Genomic DNA, 24,055 nt, shown 5'->3' on the forward strand with positions numbered 1-24,055 from the left:
ACAGAATGTGAAAATGTACAAATGCAAAGAGCTGTATAATCGGATGATCACACCATTAGGGAAATATTTGTGGAAAATGCTACCGTCACTTTTCCTTTAGGGTTCACTCAGAAGAATTATTAAATAATCCTTATGTTTATAACATAAATTCCTTTTTTCTTAATCATATAAAGTACATGGTTTTGAAAAGTCTGAGTACTCAGAAACAAGAACCAGTGAAGTGCATGAGGGTGTTTTCTAGTGTCCTGGTTGGATTCCAAATCTGATGATTACATTTTGCTTACTAGAATTCCCTGGGCAGCTTCAACAAGGTAGTTTTCATTTTTCTGACCTCTACAACGCGGCTGTTTAAACAGCTGCTTTCTTTAGCCCTGGAGACAGCTACAGTTCAGTGATAGAGAAACTGATTCCAGTTCATTTTTACGTCAGTGTTACACAATGGGGAGGGGCTTAAATTAGCTACGTGCTTTAAGCTGTTTTGATAAAGCTGTCACAATTATGGGCATATTACTACTGAAACGTTCATTTTTTACCTTTTTATTTTAATATATAGTTCTCTGTCTCCCTTGTATTGTCAGATATTTTATCCATCGATCACTTGCTTTTTATGTCTGCTTCTTCCCACTAAAAGTCACATCCCAGCCTTTTCACAGTAGTAAAATTTTGATGAACCAGAAAGCCATTTTAATTTTCTGGTTAACTGAAATCCTTTTTGACTCACCTCCTATTGTTAAAAAATTTTCTAAGTAGTGGTTGATTCCTCTCCTAGTAACTACAGTTCAGTGAATGTAATTACTATCTAGGTGTTGAAAACTGGTAGCCTATGGGCTTAATCTAACCAGCAAAGATATTCTGTTTGATTTCGAATGTTAAATGCATTCTCTCGTTAGTGCCTTAGACAGGGCCCTCCCTTGCACTTGACCTTCGTCCAGTGACTCCTGTAATCTCAGAGCTGGCCACCTTCATTCACAGAACTTACCTGCCTGAACCCTGCTCATGTGAATTTTCAAGCCCTGAATGAAACCGTTCTTTAATGGTTTAGTTTCTTTGTAGTATCAGGCTCATCATTCTGAGCATTAGTTTTCTGTGTACAATGCTTATTTATAGAGGTAGAAAGTGTCGATCAAGAGATTATATGCTTGCCATTCCGAGATTCATAGAATTTTAAGTAGAAGAGAATGCTGGAGACATGAGTGGAGAAGCTGAGGCCAAGATCAGGTAAACCATTTACCCAGGGTCACAAACCTGGCTTAATAACAGGTGTATGAGACTAGAACCCAGATTTCTTGACCCTCTCTTCTCTTCTACTGCACAATACTGCCTCTCTACTTATTTTTCCTAAAAGCAGAATGGGTGTGTGTGTGTGTGTGTGTGTGTGTTTAAAAATTTTTCCTAGGTGCTTTTGTGGTTTGCTATATTATGTAGTATATAGGTGGCAGGGGGAGGACATGGAATTAGATACCAGAAACTAGAACTATTAAGTCTCACTCTACCTGACTTGTGATCTGGGTCAAATCACTTAGATCCTCAAAACCTCATTGTCGTAGGTGGCACGTAACAGCTATCTGATATTAATTATTGCTGTTGTTTTTATTGTAACCGTTATAGAACTCACCAGCTGCCACATAAATAGTATCTAAAAATCACGAGAACTACTGTGGTACTTTCAGACAATGGAATATTATTTAGCGCTAAAAAGAAATGAACTATGAAGCCATGAAAAGACATGGAGGAACTTGAAAATGCATATGACTAAGTGAAAGAAGCCAATCTGAAAAGGCTGCCTACTGTATGATTCCAACTATATCACATTTTGGGAAAAGGGAAAATTATGGAGATAGTAAAATGATCAGTGGTTGCCAGGGGCCGCCCCCCAAAATTATGTTTTTAAGTATCAAGAGTTTGTTACTCAGGATGAATAGGCAGAGCACAGAGAATTTTTAGGGCAGTGAAATATTCCATATAATACTACAATAATGGATATATATCATTACACATTTGTCAAAACACATAGAACGTATAACATTAAGAGGTAACCCTAATGTAAACTATGGATTTGGGCTGATAATGATGTTTCATGTAGGTTCTTCATCAGTTTTAACAAATGTACCATTCCGGTGGGAATTTGGTAGTGAGGGAGGCAGTGGGGGTCAGCGGCTAGGGGCAATATAGGAATTCTCCATTCTTCCACTCTGTTTACTGGGAACTTAAAACTGCTCTAAAAAACAAAGTCTGGTTTTAAAAAAAAAAAATCAAGGGACTGATCTTATGTTTAGTTCAAGTGTCCTCTAATGAACCTGCATCTCAGTAATTATGTTTGATTGGGGAACTGGAGAACAGTATAGTAGAAGGGTGAGCTAGCTACACCTTCACTACTAAGAAATAAGCTCAAAGAAGATAAAAATAACAAGTCATTTTTACTGTGGTCATTTCATCTTTTCTAAAACTTGGGGGGAGAGAGAGAGAGAGAGAGAGTATAAGGCTTTAAATATTCATATAGAGATTGTCGATTGGATTTAGTGATTTTCATAGCCTGTGAAAAATGATTTTCTTCACACTTGAGATTTAATAAAATGCTTAAATTTTTAACCAAATGTTTTTTATTCATTAAGAGATTATTCATGCTTTCTTCTATATTGCTGAATCTCTATCTCTGTTTAATAAAATTTCTAGTACTGACATTTAAAACAAAAAGCAAACCTGCTCTAAAATTCCGAAAGATGAGTTCAGGTTTCTTCTGTCTTTGATGCAGAAAACCCAGACTAATACAGAGTAGTACAAATCATCCTTTGTCACGTGTCTTGGAAGATTCCACCCTTGAAGTTACCCATCCCTCATCTTGGCAAGCCTATTGGAGGGTGACAGAATTGTTCCTCTGTGTTGTTTTATGTGGGGGTCTGGTCAATAGAAAGTAAATTTGTAACATTGTTCATTTTTCTCGTCAAGTGATTGTAAAAATCTTCCTGATAAACTATTCAACTAGTGAATACTTTAAAAGAAAGAGATACTCATTCAGTAGCTTTGGACTCTTTTTACATCTGTGTGTTTATGCTGTTACGGTAGGTGATCAAAAATTATGTGTTTTTTTTTTTTTGTTTTGTTTCTTTAAGAGATAACACTTTTTTGTTTTTAAAATTTATTGGGGAATATTGGGAACAATGTGTTTCTAGGGCCGCTCAGCTCCAAGTCCAGTTGCCATTCTCAATCTTAGTTGCAGGGTGGGCGCACCGCCCACCATCCCATGTGGAATTGAACTGGCAAACCCTGTCATTCAGAGCTCACGCTCTAAACCATCTGAGCCATCCGGCCCCTGCCCCCCAAAATTATGTTTTTAAGTATCAAGAGTTTGTTATTCAGGATGTACTTTTGTTAAAATACTTCCCAATTCAAATTTGTAAGACTTACTTTTGTTTAAATGTAAGGAAAATACTACATTTTACCTTAGAATATTTTCTACCTCATGTATCCTGCCTTACATAGATACTGTTCTAATATATTGTCTGTCTTTTTCTTTTAAGAAAAAACTGTAGAATTGAGGATTGTTAAAAAGGTATCCTCACCTTTGAAAATGATTGATCCATGTCTTAGTACATGTATTCTGTGTAGAATTGGTTAAATATTATATTTCTGTCTTTCAGCATCTGATTCTATCTTGTGTTTCTGTGAAAAGAGGGCTTCCTACATTATCTTAAATTGTGCCTAGGGCTTGGAGTAGGCAAAACAATCTGTTTTATCTGAGCAGTGTTCCATAGAATGGTAGGGGTTTTTGGTTGTGTTCCTGTCTTTCCCTCCCCCCATTTTAGGATCATTACTGCGCAGGGACAGCTACTATGCAGCCATTTCCAATCATAATTCTTCTGTGAGGAAAACCCCAGCAGCTTCGGGCAGAGCAATAAGAGAATTTCTGTACAGGACAACTGCCATTAACAAGACCATGCTGCCTTCTAAGTTGTGGGGTGTAGAGCATGGAATGATGAATGACAAGCCGGTGGTGTGCGCAGGTCTGTAACAGATAGTTACAGAGGGGCATGCATTTTGCTGAACTGAAGCGTAATTTACAAATTAATAGCCTCCGTGTCATATCCATTGTGTGGTATAAACACAATGATTCAGGCACTTTTTTATATTAGCAAGCAGCGAAATTATGCAGATTATAAATGGTTCTTATGCTTTTTTCCTGCTGTCCTCATTACCGTATCTAGGGTCTTTGCTGGGTCAGGTTACATTTAAATTGGACATCTATTTTATGCATTCGGAATATGGCCCTGAACCACTGTAGAGGTATAAGAAATCTGGGCTGTACCTCAAGTTCTACATGGGGAAGTACATTCCCTAATGTGTTTGATTTCTGAGATAAAAAGGCAACAGGTGGCATTCTCTTTCTTAATCATGTACTTTGGGCAGTTCTCATTTAAAAAAAAAGTTTGAACTAACATAAAAATGTTTGACTAGATGTTGAAAAATCAAGTGATTGAAATATAATTGACATTGGAAATACAAGTTGCATTTAATTAGCTGTAGCTCTGTGTTAAAAATTCATACTAGACTAATTGTATTAGTCATTGGTTATCATCCCTTATTTTCATATTACCCTCAACTGTTTCCTAAGCATTCCCTACCATTAAGTCCTTTGATCCTCAACATTTTTCTGAAATAGGCAGGACAGTGTAGCTTAGGGCTTCAAAGAGATGTAGAGAACTTAAATGTAAGCCAACTGGGTTCTGAGTTTTGGCTTTTTGGGTCATTATATTACAACTACCATTCCCAGCATGCAGTGCTCTTTTTTAGTCTATATGTGTATTTTTACTGTGTTGCCCTAGCACATGGGTATGCTACATATTGGAGAACTGTTGTTCTCCAGGAGTCACATCTCTCTTGTGTACAATAGCTACCCACTTTATTTTCTAGGCAAGCTAAAGGCAGCCCCAGGTTCTTAGCCGGGTCCCTGGGTTTAGGTAGAGTTTGACTGTAGCAGTCCTAGCAGTCTTATAGTCATGCATAAGGGGTTGGAGGAAGCTGGGGTTGAATTTACCTATTAGAGCGTGAATAAACTAAATAAGAAGAATGTAAACTGCATTTCAATCAGGCTATCAAAAAAGGGTCTAATCTCCTCTGGAGGTGGAATATACATCCCACTGATACAAATAAAATGTTTGTTCTGTGGAGATGGGATGTAAAACCTGATGATGTGTGTGTGTGTGTGTGTGTGTGTGTGTGTGTGTGTGTGTGTGTTTAAAGAAGTGTAAACCCCAAAGAGTATTTTTTTACTTAAAAAAGTAAGCCAAAGTCTAATCCATACCATGACATGATGCGTTCTCCACCATCTGTTAAGCATCTATGTAGAGAATTTTGAACTTTATTTAAAAAAAAAAAACAAAAGCAAACTCTGATAATTCCAACTCCTGTGTTCCTTAATTCATTTATATTGCATTCTACAAATTCCATGACACGTTGCAGAACTATAAGATAATTATCTATGTTCCTAACTCTGTAAGACCAAACAAATCCTGTTTACTTGACAACATACATATACAGCTGACTGTATCAGACGAAGTTGTAGATACTGCTTCTATCATACAGGTGGTATTTTTAAAGTGTGTATCCCTTTTTTAAAGGTTTAAAAAGGTGAGAAGCCATTTGCTAATTCTAACCCTGAAACTGAATATTGGATAGTTTGGGGGAAACCTAGTGCCTTATAAAATGAGTAAAGCAAAATTATTTCTAGCTAAGTCTATATTTTTAGCTGCTGCCATCAATATTCCTCCTTTTCCCCTTCTGTCAGGATTCTGTCCTTTGTGTCTCCCCTGGAACATTCCCTCTAATAACTTCAGTGCAGCTCCTCCCAGTGAGTTCCACTTATTGCATTAAGGAGGATCTTATTTTGAGTTTATTGCTTCTTTTCCTTGTGTCTTAGTTCATAAAGTGGTGGAATCTTCACTTAATTTAATAACACATACCTTTTACTTTGGATTGTAATTTTTGTCATTGTTATGCCAGTCACTCAAACCCTAGTCGTCAGAGGATAATTATGTGGCAGCATTCTGAGGACTGTCATCATTTCTCCTTCCTGCCTCTTCAGCGTTGATGAATATTGGTGTTACTTATAAATGCAGTGATTGAATTTCAGTTAGATAATAGAAAGTTTTTATTTCTTCTTCTTAATAATAATTCTTGTAAATTCTGACTTCATCAGCAAATGTAAATTTCTCCATGTTAGTTTTTCTACCCACAAAAGTTTTCATTTCTCTGGTTTCATTTGAGCAATTGGTGAGTCTGAAGACCTGGAATATTTTTTCACTGCCCTTTAGGTATGAAGATGGGTAAGATTTGTTCTTGTCTTTCTCGATTTATGAAAATCTTTGTCTCTTATCAGCCTCTGGTATGAAGGGTGAAGGTTATATTTTCAGATTAGATGGTTGATTCATGGAGGAAAAAAGAGATAAATTTTTAGGGCAACACTGTAAGATGTCTGAGAGGGTGTGACTCTCTCATGACTGATATAAAACAGGTAATGCCAACTAGAACACAAACAAGTTGAGTGCCCGTAGCACCAACAGTATAGCAGAGACTTGAAACACCGACAAACAGGAGGTGCTTCCTTATGCCTGGAGTTCCTTTAGAGAGAAGCTTTCTAAAATGTATGTGAGAGTTTGATAGAAATAAACAGGTGGCTTGGTTGGAGGGGTGGGGGCTGTCCTTCCAGCTCTCCATCTTCTGTATTGACCAAAGCCATGGACGGACTTTGGAGTGATTGATTTAGGAGAAAAAGAACCTGATTTTCTGTTGAATTGCACCTATAAACTTCTGTATTTTTCTTTAGGCTCTATCTTCCCCCCTCTTCTTTCTTCCGCCTCCCCCTCCCCCCCCCCGGTTCAAGCTGTGGTTTCTCAGTCTAGTTGTAGGACACAGCTGCCTGGCCCGTGCTGGTATTATGAGCCTTGCGCTCCCCCCGGCTGAGGCAGTCGGTCACCAGTCCTCACAGAGCGCGGCAGCCCACGGCATCACATAGCAGCTCACAGCAGCCCAGCTCCAGGGAGAGCCGTTGTTCACAATCTTAGCTGTAGAGGGCGCAGCTCATTGGCCCACGTGGGAATCGAACCAGCGACCTCGGCATTAGGAGCATGGCGCTCTAACCACCTGAGCCACCGGGCCGGCCCCTTTGGGCTTTATCTTGCTGTCGTGTGGTACACGTTGATAGTATCACTGAATGTCACAATATTGATCACCATGACTACCTGTCTCAGAAACTGTGACTTGAAGTGTCAGAGGCTCTGTGAACTCTTCTGCCTGAACAAGCCCTGATGAAACCTAGTGATGTGAATGTCACGGGAATCTGAGGCCTGGAATTACATGCTGGGTTATGGAGATGGCTCGAAGGGGGCGGCAGTACGGGCCGCTCTGGACCCTGGCTCATTGTCCTGTTGTCTATAGAAAAATACACTAAGGATAGAAAGTGATAAGTTATTAACTTTTCTCCCTTCTGCCTTCATTCTTTCCAGTTTTTCTCTTTCATTTTCTTCATTTTCCCCCCCTTTTAATTCTCATTAACATATTACTGAATGACGGATGGCAAAGCTTCAGGATAACGTTCCATGATAATTAGCTACATTGAAAGGGCTCCTTTACATGTGATGACATTGAAAATATCAAAATGTTTGTGTCAACATAACCTTCATTAATGACCAGCAGAAGTTGATTTCTTTGTTTAAAACACACAATAGCATTAGGTTGGTGCAAAATAATTGCAGTTTAAAAGATTAAAAATAATTGCAAAAACAGCAATTACTTTTGCACCAATCTAATAAAAGTCTTATGCTCACTTTCTGTGGAGACGGGAGGATACGTAACAGCTTTGCTCGGAGAATACCACACAGCTGAGATTTATGAAATACTACAGCTGTGTTCTCTCACTGCCACCCAGAACTAGTACTGACCCAGACCAGGATCCTGCTGGAGTTCATGTGACTTTTGCCAAGACTGAACTAGAACAAGAGTGGATTGTGGGACTTAGAAAAGCCAACAAATACGCTCAACAACTCTCCTTCATTCGCCAGTCCTTAAAAGAATGTGCAGGCCCTCTGCAGAGTTCACCTAACTTCAGATCGTTGGGTGTCAAAATGCAGTGATAAATATTTAAGTTACAGAAGGCATCAGTGCTTCCCCCAGACCTTGATTTTTTTCAAAAAGAATTTCACAGACATGCGCAGTGCACAACTACATGCTTGGAATTCTTCTAATCTTCTCATAAACACTGCAAGGATTGCAGGGGCAATGCATTTCTGAGCAGTGCTCTGAAATATACCAGACCCTTCTTCTAAAGAAAACGTTACCCAGCTCTTATGATCTGACCCGGGTCCAATCTGCACAGCTGTCTCTTTCTCTTCTTTTCCTTTTTTCTCCCTCCTCTCAAGGACTAATGTAAGTTTGCAAATATTTTGAACCTCCCTCCCCCCTGAGGTTCCACAAGCTTTGTTTTCAGGCCCTGGGGAAGGAACAGTTGTGAATGCAATGTGACTCACTGACGCCCGCTTTCCAGATTCTGGTTCTGATTGGTCGTCACCTGCTCCAGCCATAAGGCTGCAGAGTACTCTAGCCTGCATCCCTTTCTCCTTCTCTCCCCTACTGTTCCCTTTGTTGCACATCACACTGGGAGTGGGTTCTGGGCTTTGTGTCTTGATTGTATACAGTAGTTTACCCCAGTTAGGCACTAAGTAGGAGAGCACACTGTTATTTCCTAAGGATGGCTGTAGAGGAGAAAAATACCCTTTCACTTTGTGCCTGGTATAGTAATTATTTCGTTTCCTATGCTGTTTTTGTTCAAAGTTTATTTTTTGGCAGGTGTCACATTTGTGTTGTATTATTTCCTCCTGGTTTCTCTCCTCCTGATTTGAGCTGAGTTTTTTTTTTCTTTTGAAGGTTCTTGGAGTCCCTTTCTCTGACTGCTATGCTATACTTTTGCTAGTTTGTTAATGTGTTTGATTAATGCCGATCAAGATTGGGAGCTGGGTCGGGGGGGTGCTGAAAGCAACTCTAAATACTTAATTGTTAAATGTCTAAATGTTCTGGCAGTTTCCAAGCAATAAAACCCACCTGTGATACTCAGAATGCTCCGTAGTACCACTGCTATTAGTTTCCCTTCTCCTAAACCATATCAGCTTAATTACTCTGCCATTTATACTTAAGAAATAGGATTTTGAAGACTTGAAAGTTAATTTTTGTAAGCATTTGATATTTTTATTAATTTACATTTTTATTATTCTGCAGATGGTTTCCAAAGACATTAGACTCTGCATCCTTTTCTCTCAGTTAACTACTGAAAGAGGAAGTGCTAGCAGACTAAAGTATAGCAGACTTTTTCCCCCAAAACTGGCTTTTATGTGATATTTTCATTGCCTAAATGGAATCAATAGTAAAAATATTTAAAAATCTCTCAAGAATATATTTTGTACTGACTAAAAGTTTTTAAAAACCCATTTTGTAAATATTTTCAGGTTCAAATATGTTAAGCAAGTAACCTACAGGTTTGGATTCTTTAGAGAATATGTGCAGTGAAGTTGGTTAGAATCATCAGCAGGAATTTGAAAATCGACCTGGCCCTTTGATTTCACTTAACTCTTTATTGAAAGAGCGTCATGCACATCTTTTTCTCCATTCATAATCTCTATTAGAAAATCGCAATCTATTTTTATCAGAAATAACAAACCTCAGCTAGCGAACTCACTTGAAAGTGTGTGAGAGGAGTGAGTGCTGCTTATACTTTCTTCCAGCCATTAGGGAGGAGGGTCAGAACCCAAGTCTGGCCCCGAATGGTTATTATACATTCTCTGAGCCATTTGCCATCTTCGGTCCCATCACTTTACACATCATGTGAAGAGAATGAGGACATTGACTTAGGCGTAGAGTACAGTTGTGAACAAAACAAGTCTTGCCCTCATGGAGCTTACATTCTGTTGAAATGTATTATCATTGCAGTAATGAAAGTATCCAAGTACACGTTCTTCTTGGATTTGAATGATGTCTAGAAAATTCAAGAAACCTTAATTTTAAAATGTTCATCCCATGTGATATAACTAAATCCCTCCTCTGCCTAAACAGATGTATGCATTTCTACAGATCCCAGCCCAGCAAAGAAGTCCTGCTGATGAGTGAATACATTTCAGTAATTTAGAACATCTATTGTTTATATGGCATATTTCTGAGATCAAGATTTCTTTGTGTAAAAGTCTGTTTGATGTTTGAATCTGGGACAGATATCATATTTGTTAATAAAAATTAGTATGGCTGGTAGCTGTTGTCAGATGCAACAAGAAAAGTGACCATCAATGTGCCGATCACAGTTCTGAGTACTTTCCATACAGCAGCTTGTTTGGTACTTGTATGTAGCTAAGGAGGTTATCAGTCGCCTCGTTTTACAGAACAGGAAATTCAGCCATAGATAGGTTAAGTAACTTGAACATCATCGTAGAGCTGGTAAGTAGCAAAACTGAAATTCGAATTGAGGCCGTCAGTCTCCAGAGCAGTGTCTGTTGCTACGCTATACTGCCCTTCCAGCCTAGCACGCTAAGCTGATAATAGTCAAGAAATCTGAGCTCTGCTGTGTGACCAACATTAGCTTTTCTTCTCATCTGTGTGCCTCAGTTTCACTTTATACATAGAACGTTTCTTACGCCATGGGTTTCTCCTCATTTGTTGAATCCATACATTTTAGATGTAGCAAGTTCTTCATTAAAGATGGCAGAGGCATATCATTGCTGCCTGTTTCTATACAGCCGACAGAACAGGATTCTGATAGATTTTATTTCTTCTTTTCTTCACTTGGTAGAAAAGAGTCGTTGAACAGCTACGGAAGAACCTGATAGTAAAGCAAGAACAACCAGACAAGTTCCAAATACAGCCATTGCCACAATCTGAAAACAAACTACAGACAGCACAGCAGCAACCACTACAGCAGCTGCAGCCACAACAGCAGTACCACCACCACCACGCCCAGTCGGCTGCACCCTCGCCCAGTCTGACCGCTTCACAGGTAAAAGTGTGCATGGAGATTGGGTGTGTACAACCGGATCCTGCTTCCACTTACGTTAAGCTCAACGAGCACTAAACAAAAGTTCCTTTGTTTACTTTTTCATATTCTAACTGGGATAAGAATCACTTGAAATTCATTGTCAGAAGGAAATAACATTACTAAGAAGCAAAAGTTAAATGATTTCCCACTTGACCAAAGAAGGAGGTAGTGGCAAAGGAAAATCGCTTCTCTGTATTAGAACAGAAGTAAAATCTTATTTTGAATGTCTGGAAGTATTTATTTGTACTTGTTCTAAAAATCTGGGTGACTTGACTGCCTCTGGAATTGTTTTCCTGGAATTCTGAGCAATTAGGTGTGGAGATATTCCAGGATCAGGCCCCTGGGACCAGGTAGAAAGAGGCATTTAGAAGGGTAATATATTTTTATTATTCATAGAAACAAAATATTCATGTCTTGGTCAGTATTCAAGAGAATATGAATCTGTTCTAATACAAGGAAGGAAATCTGAAGCAGAAGCTACAGGTCCAAAGTAGGACTAAGGAGTAGAAGCTTAATAACTAACTTTGTATAGCTGTGCAAATGATTTCACTGCAATGGGCATTTAAACTAGCATTATAATGTAAGGATGGTAAGGCAGTCAAGATATACAGAAAGGACACACGTGGGAATATCATTTGGTTAAGAAAATGATTCAAGCTTGATCTCCACACACTTAGATGTAACATGGACATACCTTTTAAAAATGAGATAATAGAGCAGTGATTCTTTCTTTCTTTTTTTAATTTTTTATTGGGGAATATTGGGGAACAGCGTGTTTCTCCAGGGCCCATCAGCTCCAAGTCATTGTCCTTCAATCTAGTTGTGGAGGGCGCAGCTCTGCTCCAAGTCCAGTCGCCATTTTTTTTTTTTTTTTATTTTTTTTTTTATTTTTTTTTTTTTTCGCCGTTTTCAATCTTAGTTGCAGGGGGCACAGCCCACCATCCCATGTGGGAATTGAACCGGCAACCTTGTTGTTGAGAGCTCGCGCTCTAACCAACTGAGCCAAAGTGTGATCTCTCTCGCCCACCAAGACCAAATCTTCGCTATATCTTTATCTGTATAAAGAAAGATTATGGTTTACAGCTTCTTCACTGTTTATAGACACTGGGCTGGCTCACATACTTGTGCAACATTTTGCAAGTGAAGAATGAATTCCTTATAAAAATTCTAAAGATAGTTAACATTTAATAGAGGTTACTATATGCTGATACTCTCCTAAGTGCTTTACATGTATAATTTACACAATCCTAACTCCAACCCTAATAAGGAAGGTGATGGTCTTATCATCATCGTCGTCATCGTCGTCGTCGTCATCATCGTCATCATCTCTATTTTTTTAGAAAAGAAAACTAAGGCACAGAGAAATCAAGTAATTACCTGAAATTATATGGGTAGTATGTGGTAGAGCCAAGATTTGAACCCAGATGTTCTGGCTGAAAAATCTGTCCATTCACTACTCCTCTATACTGCCATACAGTACAAAAAGGAAAGAAATGTCAACATTATATAAGTGCCACAGAAGGAAAAAGAAGAATCCCAGTTGTACATTAGATAGCTAGAGCCGTCTACATAATTTTTACCCTAATATCCTCCCAAGGCCATTTGAAAATCAGATGTTCAAACGGACTTTTAAAACCTCCTAACCAGGACTTGTATTTCTTCTGAAAGATTGCTTACCAGATTACTTTGGTGGAGTTCTAAACAGAGTTGGATTAGGGTGTTCTCTTTCCAAAGTACAGTTTGATCAGAAGATGTTTACATGGAAGGAGTGTGTAGACTTCATCGTTTCCTGTATGTAGGCGTTTTCTCTCTTAACCCAGGGCACGTTTCTGTTCACGTAACTTTCCATGTCACACAAATCAGAGAAAATACTTACATAATAGTTATTCCCTTCCTGATCATCAGAGTTATATGCTGTTTTGGGATGGTGGCAGTGAGGGGCCTACGGCTATCTCCAAAAGAGTGTTGTGTGGCACCTCTCCATCTGGTAGCCCACCTGATACATTTAATTGATTTAGTTAAGCTTGTTTTGTTTTGTTTAATGCAAATGTTTTATGTTAAAAGCCCAAAGATCCCCTAGGTTCTTGGGTTTTGTTTTTAACAGTAAACTACCAATCGGTATTTATTGGGCACTCTCTGTGTATTAGCTTCTGGTATACAAAGAGGTAGTAATGGTCCCTGCCTGGCATCTGGTATACTGTGGTAATTATTTTCACTCATTCTGTAAATGTTTGTAAGAACCATGCTAGGCAATGTAGAGAGGATAGATTCCCAAATGAGACAGAATTTCTGTCTTCAAGAATTTAAAACATTTAGAGAAGGAGAGGAAGACATAAGCAACTAACAAGAATAAAATGAAAGGACCGGTGAAGAACTGTGAACATACCAGAGGACAGAGTAATTTTGACTGGAGGGATCAGACAGTACTTCACAAGGAAGGTGGCATTTGAGCATGGCCTTAACAGATAGGTGAGATTTCCGTGATGAGCAGAGGGGGAAGAGTTCCACAGATGCAGAGAACAGTGTGAACAAAAGTGTGGAGTCACAAGAGTTAATGCCTGCCCTGGGACTAGCAAGGAGACTGATGTGGCAAGGAGTGTGGATTCCAGGAAATGAGGCCGGGAGAGATAAAGCCAGAAAGGGAGGAAGAGGCTCATTTGTGGAAGTCCCCAAGGCGTGACAAAATGTTGGGGTTCTTGGCAGTCGTAGGGAGTCACTAAAGGTTCATGGGGCCAAGGAATGGGAAGTTGTATATGGCATATATTAAATTTCTCAGGTCAAAAAGGCAGTAATGGCTAAGTAGCAATCAATATGGGCAGGGAAGAGATGCGAGGAGGAGAAAGCTGTTGGATCAGTCGGTGATTAGCACCTACCAAGTTGTGGAGGGTTGTTGGGGGCAGCTCCCTTTATTTAGTTTAACTCCAACTGATGCTCGTTTGTATATTTTGAAATTTTTTCAGTCCACAGGAAAAAAACTGAAAGAATAGAACACTTGAATGCAGGCGTACCCTTCAACCTATATTCACAGCGCTGTCAGTTTTAATGATGTAATACAAATGTAAAGCTGCATGCAGTTAATAAAAGCAAACAGAAAATAAACCCTTATAGACAAACAGGCAGGGTTCTGTTTGTAGTTGTTTGAGTGTACAACAGTGACCTTCTGTTCAACATTAAACAGTCTAAAATACACGTGGAAGTTAATTAGAGTCCATAGTAATAATCCATCTAAGTTCTGGTTTGTACATTAGAGTCTGTCTGTTTTAAAGCAATATCTCGTATTTATAGGTATCCAACAACAGTAACTTAGCAAAAATAATAAATAAAAAGGATTTTGCTGTTAGTGCTTCGTGCCATGTATTTCTGCATTAACTTCTAGTTCATGCAGTTTGGGATTTTTTGACATTAACCCCTTCATGAAGCTGTTGGGAAACTGCTATCTTCTTTTAAAGGTGATCATACTTGGACAGCATCAGCCAGCCACGGACTAATCACGGCTTCCATAAAAATAATTTTCTTTGTTGTTGGACACCTTTCCTCTCTGTCTTCTCTTCCTCCTGCCAGAACAGTTCGAAAGTTTTCATTAATTTTGGATTTCAAAATTCTAGATTCTCTTTGTCATCTAAACTCTAACACTCCAAGAGCTTGGTTTATCTTCCTAATACTTAGACTAGAGTAGACCTGGAGTAAAGATCCAAGCAATACTTATGTCAATAACCTGGTGCCAATAAATAGTTAATAAATGTATTTTTCAAAAAGTTTTCCTTGAGGCAAATAGTACAAGGTGCCGGTATATACAGAGACTTATATAGATGCTAGAATACATGCAGTAAAATTAGCTACAACTAAATATGTATAAAGCAGAGTAAAAATGCTAACCTAAGATGTGAACAAGCTTGTTAGACTTCTGTTTTTTAAGTGTTGCGGTTAATGGTAAGTAAATAATTCAGGTGAGTTTGAGGTTTTACTCACTTTTCTAGAGTAATCACGTTAGGGCTGTTCAAACTATTGATAAGGATTTACTGAACCAAGGATGTTTCCAACAAAAGTACACTGACCTCTTTTAAAGCAGTACAATGAGCATATCTGTTTTTAAAATCCACCTCAGTGAGTCCTGCTGTTTAGAGCTTTACTTCCACAACCTGTGGGGGCACCAGGATTGAATGCTATCTCGCGTGACTTGCTTACCACGTCAAATGGTCTTTGTATTTAAATGTTTTAAATGGAAAGATAGCGCTATTAATAATATCACACTGGGTTAAAAACATGTATTACAAGTAGCTATTTGGTATTGTAAAGTCAGTTCATGCTGCTACACTAATACAACATTTTTAATGATGAATAGCATGTAGCTTTTGTTTTATCACTGATAGATAGTAGATGGCCTGTACCCCCCAAAATAATATCATCATTCCCCTTTTACTCCCATTTTACATTTGAGGAGGCAGTGGCAAAGGAAAAAGCCACTTCTGTGTTGTTGACTTAGAGAAGAGGAAACAAAGAATTGGGTGATTTTATTGACAGGCATGAATAAGGATTGCTGATTAGGCTGTGATGAGATAGATGAGCCCAGGTCATTAAATATGTAGTTAAAAGAAAAAAAGAGGTTAAAAGATTAGGTAATACGTGCGCGTGTGTACGTGTTTCAGGCAGAAAATGGAAATAAAGAATTACCTAGGACCAGACAACTTAATTCACACATACTTAGATAGACAGTGAAATAGAGATTCACAAGTGAATTTATACAGACCTGTTTCAGGAGCGTGCAGTCCTTTTTACTGGTGTAGAGCAATGCTGGCTAATAGCGCTTCCTGCGCTGTTGGAAATCTCCACTGTCCAGTTTGACACCCACTAGCCACGTGTGGCTGTTCAACATGTGAAATATGGCCAGTGTGACTAACGAACTGATGTTTTAATTAATTTCAAGTTAAATATCCAGATGTGGCTGGTAGCTACCAAATTGGAGAGTGCACGTGTAAAGTAAGAAGAAAAGGTGTAGTATCGAAATCAGAACCAACAAGTGGGACCAGATAAATTTTCATGTTCCTAAAATGTCTGTATCTTGCGTGACTAGTAGCACTAGATAGATGTGTGTGCCATGTAATAAGGTTGTTTATATTTTCTTGTTTTCTGACTGGCTCCTTTAATTACTCTAGTAAAAAGTCTAGAAAAATGCAGCTTCAAAGCTGCAGTACTGCTTACGGAGTGTCAGTCAAGTCCTCTCACCTCAGTTCATCCTCTGATCTATAAGGCTTTTTGAAAGTCAGGTGTTTGTTTCTACCTTGTCACGTTTCACTGAGTCTTTGATCATTTCTGCTGCAGTTTTTCAGCGAAAAGATTATAGGTAGTGACTCCTATCCCTTTGGTATCAAGAGCTGGTATTTACTATACTGGTTGGTTAATAGGTTTTATTATCTGGCATTTGGGATTTACTGCGTCTGAGACAGCACTTTTATGCTAATCCTCATATGAGGTTCCCTTCCACCCCTCTAGGGTGACACTCAAAAGAATAGAAGACACTTTCCTTTTATCTCAGCCTTTGTGTCACAGAAGTTAGGTAATCAGAATTACATGATGGCTTTCCTCCTATTGATGAGGTTGTAGCAATTAAGGATAGAGATGGTGTGTGCCTCATTGATTTGCAACTTCTACAAAGTTTAAATCAATTGAGAGCAAGCAAAGAATTAGAAAAACCAGAAGAAATAGGTACACTCATCTTCGGTATCTCTAAACTTATACCCCATTCGCTGTTGAAAACCCTGTGCTCGTATTAGTCTGCAGTTACTACTGTGAATCTGAAGCCAAGTAAGAATCCTGGCAAACTAGAGATTGTCTTTCTCTGTAGTAAAAGGTGTGCTCCATGTACACAAAAGAAATGTTGTTATACCGAGAAACTTGACAATGAGAATTATTGCTTTGTTTGTTTCTGGGGGTTCGCAGCATATTGTTGAGAGGGATCACACTTCAGTGTCCTAATATCTGTTCTCCATGTCTCCTAGAAGACTGTAACTACAGCTTCTATGATTACCACAAAGACACTACCTCTCGTCTTGAAAGCAGCAACTGCGACCATGCCTGCCTCTGTTGTGGGCCAGAGACCTACCATTGCTATGGTGACCGCCATCAACAGTCAGAAGGCTGTGCTCGGCACTGATGTGCAGAACACACCAGTCAACCTCCAGACGTCTAGTAAGGTCACTGGGCCTGGGGCAGAGGCTGTCCAAATTGTGGCAAAAAACACAGTCACTCTGGTAAGCCAGCAGCTGCTACCATGTGTGCCCGCATGAGAGGGTTCAGGATATGCGTTTAGAGTGTATATCCATTTGATGCTCCTGCTGGATTTTTCAGTCTCCATCACTCTCCTATACCAAGTTCCCCTTTGGGGCTGACTAGGGAATACAGCCTTCCTACCATCTGCTCAAATAACTGGAGAGGTGTCCTGACACCAACGACCAAAACTCACTCAGTGCATTATCTGAGGTCAAAGTATGGCTTAACTGAGAGGGGAAATGTCCTTCACAGAGGCATTCACACTGTTTCATACATCTCTCCCTCCTATCCATGGCCCTTCCTGAGAAACTGGAGTGCTTATACTTTCTGCTGTTATATTACTGACTTGGAAAAACTCTCTGCTGAATTCTTTTAGTTCACTATCCATTGACTGTACCCAAGAAGTACTGGAGTTAGTTGGGACACTTTAAAAATATTCAAGAAACTCAGAAATTAACAGTGTCCATGCCCAACGTCTATCAGCAAAAAAAAAAAAAAAAAAAAAAAAAACCTTGAAGAAGTACTTGAACAGAATTGTTCATGAGATTTCTAAGATAAACCATTTAGAAACTGGTGTTTTCAGAAGCTTTTGGAAAATAAATCCAAACTGTGATTGAAAAGTTCGTTTCTAAAATGGCAGCTAAGAGCTCTTGGTGGCTTTTGAACGATGACCAGTGATGAGTGAAACTAAACAGCAATAAAGTGAAGCTTCACCATTGACCCAGGAATCTTTAGAGAAGCAACCAGATAACTCAGCCAGATACTGCCAGCCAGAACTCAGCCAGAAAATTCTCTAAGGAATAAAGCCATTCACTATTAGATAAAATTCTTACATTAGGAAAGAGCCCATTTGGCCAGGCAGCAAGTTTGATTTTACTTTGGATCCAGTCTTGACTTTCACAATACATTAAGTGTGAGTGTTCTTGAGTGTCAAAGGAAATTGTCTACGATTGCTGAGCCTGCGTGTTCTGCCTTAGGCGTGTGAGGAAACAGAAATGTGGTTGGTTCTCTGTATGGGTAAAACATGCAGGTGGGAGAGGAAGACAGTTTCGTGAGGCAGTGTTAATTCAGATGGTTAATTCTATAGTGAAAGCTTGTAGCAAATACTGTCTGATACAGAGAACAGTGATGCTGAAAATACTTTAAGAATGCCTAGCTTTGATATTGAACAATTACTGTCCCCTCTGGTTTATTTATCTTTCTCATTTTTTAGCAGGTTCAGGCAACACCTCCTCAACCCATCAAAGTACCACAATTTATCCCTCCTCCTAGACTCACTCCACGTCCAAACTTTCTTCCACAGGTGAGTAAACCAACGACAAGCCCAGTGAAGGGTTGGGTGAGACAAAAATCCTCATGGGTCCTTTCTACACAACTTGTAATCTCTTGTCAGCTCAGTTGTATTCATATCCCATTTAGAGATTCTAGCTGCTGATTTCTGTACCATGAAGAAGCTTGTTTTATAATCAGGGTCCCTTAGCAGAGGGATGTCAGGAAAGGAAATTTTCCTAAATTAAAAAAAAAAAAAAATTAAGATAATACCATTTTAAACCTTATAATGTTAAACTTACTGGAAGAATTTATCCAAAACCTGCCTGCCAGTGGGGAAGAAATGTAAATACCACTTTTTTCCCACTATGTGCCAAAGAAAGCAGGGAAGGAAGTAACAGCCAAACTAACCAGTAGAAACCGTTCAGTTTTACTGTGGAAAGTGGTGGCATCGAGCATCGTACTTAAACACAAAGACTTGCTTATAATGATTTCGACTAGGGGTCTACTCAGGGAGCTTTCTGTCTGGGCCCAGGCAATTCTGCTTGCCCATATTCTCCTGAGAGTGTTCTTCCAGCAGTTGGGCTGATTTCACCATTCTCATGGCAGAATGTCAGGATTGCCCTCTGGACCTTGAGGGGAGTTGACTTGCCTGGTAGGAGGGCTGGGAATTCCTATCTGAGGCCCCAGAAGACAAAGGAATTTTGTGGTCAGTGGCTACAAGTGATTTCTGAAGTCTTTCTGAGAAGGGAATAGGTAATGCTAACATGAGATAAGATGATTTTAATCATTTATCAGATAAATCCTTAATAAAATCCTTGTGTTTCAAAAAAGGCACTAAGCACTATGGATATGTAAGTTTTCGAGACAGATAGTTCCCTGTCCTTAGAGAGCTTCAGACACATGTACAGGCAATTACAGGCCATTATGGGAAGTAGAGAGTAGCCTAAGAACACATGGGAGGGATACCTAACTCCTTATGAGTATGACAGAACATTTCCTTCATGAGTTGACATTCTATCTGAGGCCTAAAATCCTATTAAAGTTAGCCTGTCAAAGTTTTGGGAGAAGAATAAAAATGCTCCAGGCAGAAGGCAGAGCATATACGCAAGTCGGGGATGGAGAGACGCCTGTAAGCTTAAGGAACAAAAGGAGATTTGGTGGGGCTGAGCGCAGTGAGCTATGTGGCAGACTCAGGCTGGAGTAAGAGATGAAGCTGGAGAAAGAGCCCATTGGGCCAGAGCCTGTGGAACCTTGTAGGCTGTACAGGAATTATCCCAGGAACAGTGGGGAGCCATTAAAGCATTTTCAGACAAGCACTTGACGTGATCAGATTTTTGTTTTAGAAAATTCCTTCTTGCCACTGTGTGGAGAATAGATTGGATGTGGTCAGGAGTGGGGAGGAGACCGGTTAGGAGATGATCAGCAATAATAATAGGTAACATTTAGAGAGCCTTGCTGTGTGACACTACACTGTGTGGGCACTTTACATGGCTATTTGAGCCTCACAACAACCCTAGGAAAGTAGGGATTACTCTTTTTTAGATAAGATATCTAAGGTTTAGTCCATGTATTTTAAATGGTGGGTCATGACCAGTTAGTAGGCTCTGAAATCAGTGTAGTGGATTACAAGCAGAGGTTTTAAATCAAATGAACAATGTAATAGGAAATATTAGTGTACATAGCACATAAGTATTGTTTCATGAAGTTTTTATTTTGTAGAGATAATGTCTATATGTGTGTACTGGTTACAGTGTGAAATGGGTTTCCTACTGTGTAACTGCTGCACCCACCACGTGGTCATCTTACGTTGAGCTAAACATTCACAAGACTGTCGAGGGCCACGCTTGGCACCAGTCTACTTGGAACAATCGGGACAGAAACCAGAGCTTGCCAGCTCTTGCTCAGTATCAGACTTTTTCTTCAGTGGGCGTCCCTATAGTAGCCCACAGAGCAATCTCTGCAGCTGACCAGGGATAGCTCAGGTGCGGGGAAATGAGACCTTTATCAGGACGGTGGGAGAGCCACCGTGGGATAGAAGCCGTATGCCTCACAGGAGCCAGGGTATCTTGTAACAATTTCACATGTATGACTTAAGATCCCCGCAATGGACGTGCCCAGTTAGAAGCGACACTCCACTTCGGGAAGCTAAAAGCATGGTGTCCCATCAAGTATTTATATTATAATTCTCCCCATTCAGATTCACTTTAGCAATAAGGGGTCATTTTTACCATAAGCAGTGTTGCCTGGTAACATAGTTGGCATTCTTACCCTTATCAGGTTTCCAGGGGAACAGAGCTGGAGAGTTAACTTGAAGGTCAAACTCATGCACGAAGGGAAAGGATTTTGCCCATAAGGTCACAGTTTAGAAAGTTTGGAAAATACTGGCTTAGAGAGATCAGGTATGTTGCCTGAGGGTACGCAGCTAGTAAGTGGTAGAATTACCAAGGCTGACCCCAAGGTAGAACAGTGGTAGAATTATGGGAGGCAAGGCTGACCCCATGTTTTTAATCACCATTTCCTGCCACCGTCTCAGTAAGCCAAATAGAAGGTTGAATAGTGGCTCGAGGACAGAAAGTAGACCTATTTGAGAAGGGTTTAGGAAGTACAGGTGGAGTAGGAAGCATCAAGAATGATTCTGAAGTTTACTGAGCAAGTAAAGGCCATTTACTGCGGTGGTGATTATAGGAGGAAAAGAGGATTGGACTAAGAAATGGATGCGTTTTAGATGTGTTGATTTTGAACTTCTTGTGAGATTTCTAAGTACAGATGTCTAACAGGCAGTTGAATATATAATTGTGAAGTTCAGGAAGCATCTGTTCCTGAGATACAGGGTAGAAGTCTTCAGTACATAGATGATCATTGAAGCCATGGGCTGGGTGAGGGCTCCTGGGAGGAGTGCGGACATTGAGAAGAACAGGCATTCCAGGACAAAATCCTGAGAGATGCTTACATTTAGGATTGGACAGAAGAAGAGGAAACCCACAGAGAAGAAGGAATGGGAGCGGCCAGGATGAGGAGTTAAAGGGCCAGAGAACTGAAGCCGTGGATAGGAAGAAGTTTAAAATGTGAATTAAGGCCGTTGGTGGCATTATCACCATAATCTGGGCACAAATTCTGGGTGAGCCCAGTCTCTGGATTGGACATTTGAACTGAACATACAGAGGCAACATGGTATAGGAGACGGAGCTGGTTTTGGAATCAGAAAAACTGTTCTAGGGTAGCATTTGGACACTCTAAAGAGCTGCTGAGACTTTTATAAGATTATATATCTTGAGATCTATAGAATTAATAAACCAAAATGAATGTTAGTATTTGTACTAAATAGCATTTCACATAGATAGTGCAGAAGATCTGGCAATGTCTTACACTTACAGGACTTGAGAAGTTTCTTTCAGTGATACGATAATTGTTCTCTCTTTCCCCATAGGTTCGACCCAAGCCTGTGGCCCAGAATAACATTCCTATTGCCCCAGCACCTCCTCCCATGCTTGCAGCTCCTCAACTCATCCAGAGGCCCGTCATGCTGACCAAGTTCACCCCCACAACCCTCCCTACCTCCCAGAATTCCATCCACCCCGTCCGTGTCGTCAATGGGCAGACTGCAACTATAGCCAAAACGTTCCCCATGGCCCAGCTCACCAGCATCGTGATAGCCACTCCAGGGACCAGACTCGCTGGACCTCAAACTGTACAGCTTAGCAAGCCAAGCCTTGAAAAACAGGTACAGGCAAGAGTGTGCACCTGCTTTGGGCAGCAGTAGCCTTGCCATTGAGCCTGGACTGTCTCTAAGTACATCTACTCAAGGGCTCTTTATACCACTGTCGATAACCTGTTGCCTATCGTGTGCTAATTTAGCCACAATGCAAAAGGGCCGCTCTTACTGAAGAAAGTTGGGTTGCTTTTCCCATTATCCTCGTGGATGGATCAGAGTCCTGTGTGAGTGAGCTCCCCCTGCTGGTTATGAAGCAGAAATTCACGGATGGGTTTTGCTGTCCTCGTCAGGAAGCATAGATGAGGTATAAACAGAAAATGCCATGTTAGTTTCTATCCAGTAAGAGTCCAGATGAGGCTATGACTGCAGGTCAGGAAGAATAAACAAAAGCAGGAAAGGGGTTTCATCTCAAAGATTTTCCCTACTTATTACAGATAATGAAGAGCTAAATGAAAAAAAATAAAATTTTTAAAAAGCATTCTTTTATCTTTAGAGGATGTAGACATTTTAGCTCAAATGTTGAAGCCTTTCATTTATATTTCTAAAACCAGATTTTTCTCTTTAAAAACATGAGGCTAGAGAAATATACAGATAATCTCCAAAAATGCTTAAGGGTTCTGTGACAGAAAGACTTTTAAAAACAAGAAAAAGGATTTATAGGCAGCCACGATGTTCTACTTAAAGAAAGACCAGTGACAAAAAAGAACAATTTTGCAAAGAAAAGCATCCTCTTTCATGAAGTTGCTTGAAAAAGTCATTGACCTACTTCTAATTGCTCAGGCTTGAGTTCTCCCTTATCTGAAAGTAGTCTCTGGTGATCCTGCATCTTCTGCTTCTGGATGGCTGATCATGATTCAGAGAGGCTGGCCAGATGGCGGGGAATGAGAAGGCTTCCTACTGCCTTGGGCTTCTTGAACAGAGGAACATGACGCACAGAGCACCCGGCTTTCCGCTCAGGCAGCTCACAAATGCAGCAGACTTTTCATAGGAAGCTGGGTACCAAAATCTTGTGTTCAGGAAACACAAGAGAGAACACATCTCTGTTCCTGGGGAGCCTCCTCAAACCCCAGGAAATGCTGTTAGGAACGTCGAGAAATAAATTACTTACACATATTTTAGACCAAGGCTTTCAAACTTTATCAGCAGAACTTCGATATTAAAATAGCTCAAGTTTAGGAGTTTGTGTAGGGGCAAGTTTGGCGATCATCTGCCCTCACGCCCTGTGCTGGGTCTCAGAGAACCTCTGAGTTCCCAAGAAGGGCATTTCAAAACGCTATTGGAGATTGCTGAATATTATTTCTCTTTGACCTCTTTTTTAATAATGATATTTTTAGGAGACAGGAATTTTTTCAGTTTTATCTTTTTTTTACATTTCTTATTTTTTCTGATTACAAAGATCATTGTAAAAGGAAAATTCAAACATTGCAGAAATACATATTGTAGAAGGTGTATCCCCCCATAATCTATGAAGAGAGTAAACTTCCCCCATAATTTTTCCCCCCAAAAGTTGCTATTAACAATTTAGGTTATATTCCTTCACATATTTTCTATGTACATACTAACGTTTTTAAAGCAAAAAAAATCAAATTATTTTAGAACTTGCTGTTTTTCTTATTGATCTTCAATGTCTTTTCATGTCCTGGCCTTACACATTGATAGAACTTTTAATTTTAGTCATAATTTAGAAAGGTACTCATGAATTCTTAAAAATTTAACAAAATTTCTAGTGATAAATTCTG

General features: G+C 39.7%; 1 protein-coding gene across 1 annotated transcript in view; it reads left to right on the plus strand.

Annotated features, from left to right (window-relative positions):
* The window catches only part of PHF21A (PHD finger protein 21A), a 161,569-nt gene that overhangs the window by 112,692 nt on the left and 24,822 nt on the right, over nt 1–24,055 (plus strand). Inside the window, 4 exon segments of the mRNA XM_033119610.1 lie at nt 10,823–11,026; nt 17,062–17,313; nt 18,546–18,635; nt 22,032–22,325. Coding sequence (XP_032975501.1) covers nt 10,823–11,026; nt 17,062–17,313; nt 18,546–18,635; nt 22,032–22,325 — 840 coding nt within the window.

This window comes from Rhinolophus ferrumequinum, chromosome 11, assembly GCF_004115265.2.
Source record: "Rhinolophus ferrumequinum isolate MPI-CBG mRhiFer1 chromosome 11, mRhiFer1_v1.p, whole genome shotgun sequence".
Classification (NCBI taxonomy): domain Eukaryota; kingdom Metazoa; phylum Chordata; class Mammalia; order Chiroptera; family Rhinolophidae; genus Rhinolophus; species Rhinolophus ferrumequinum.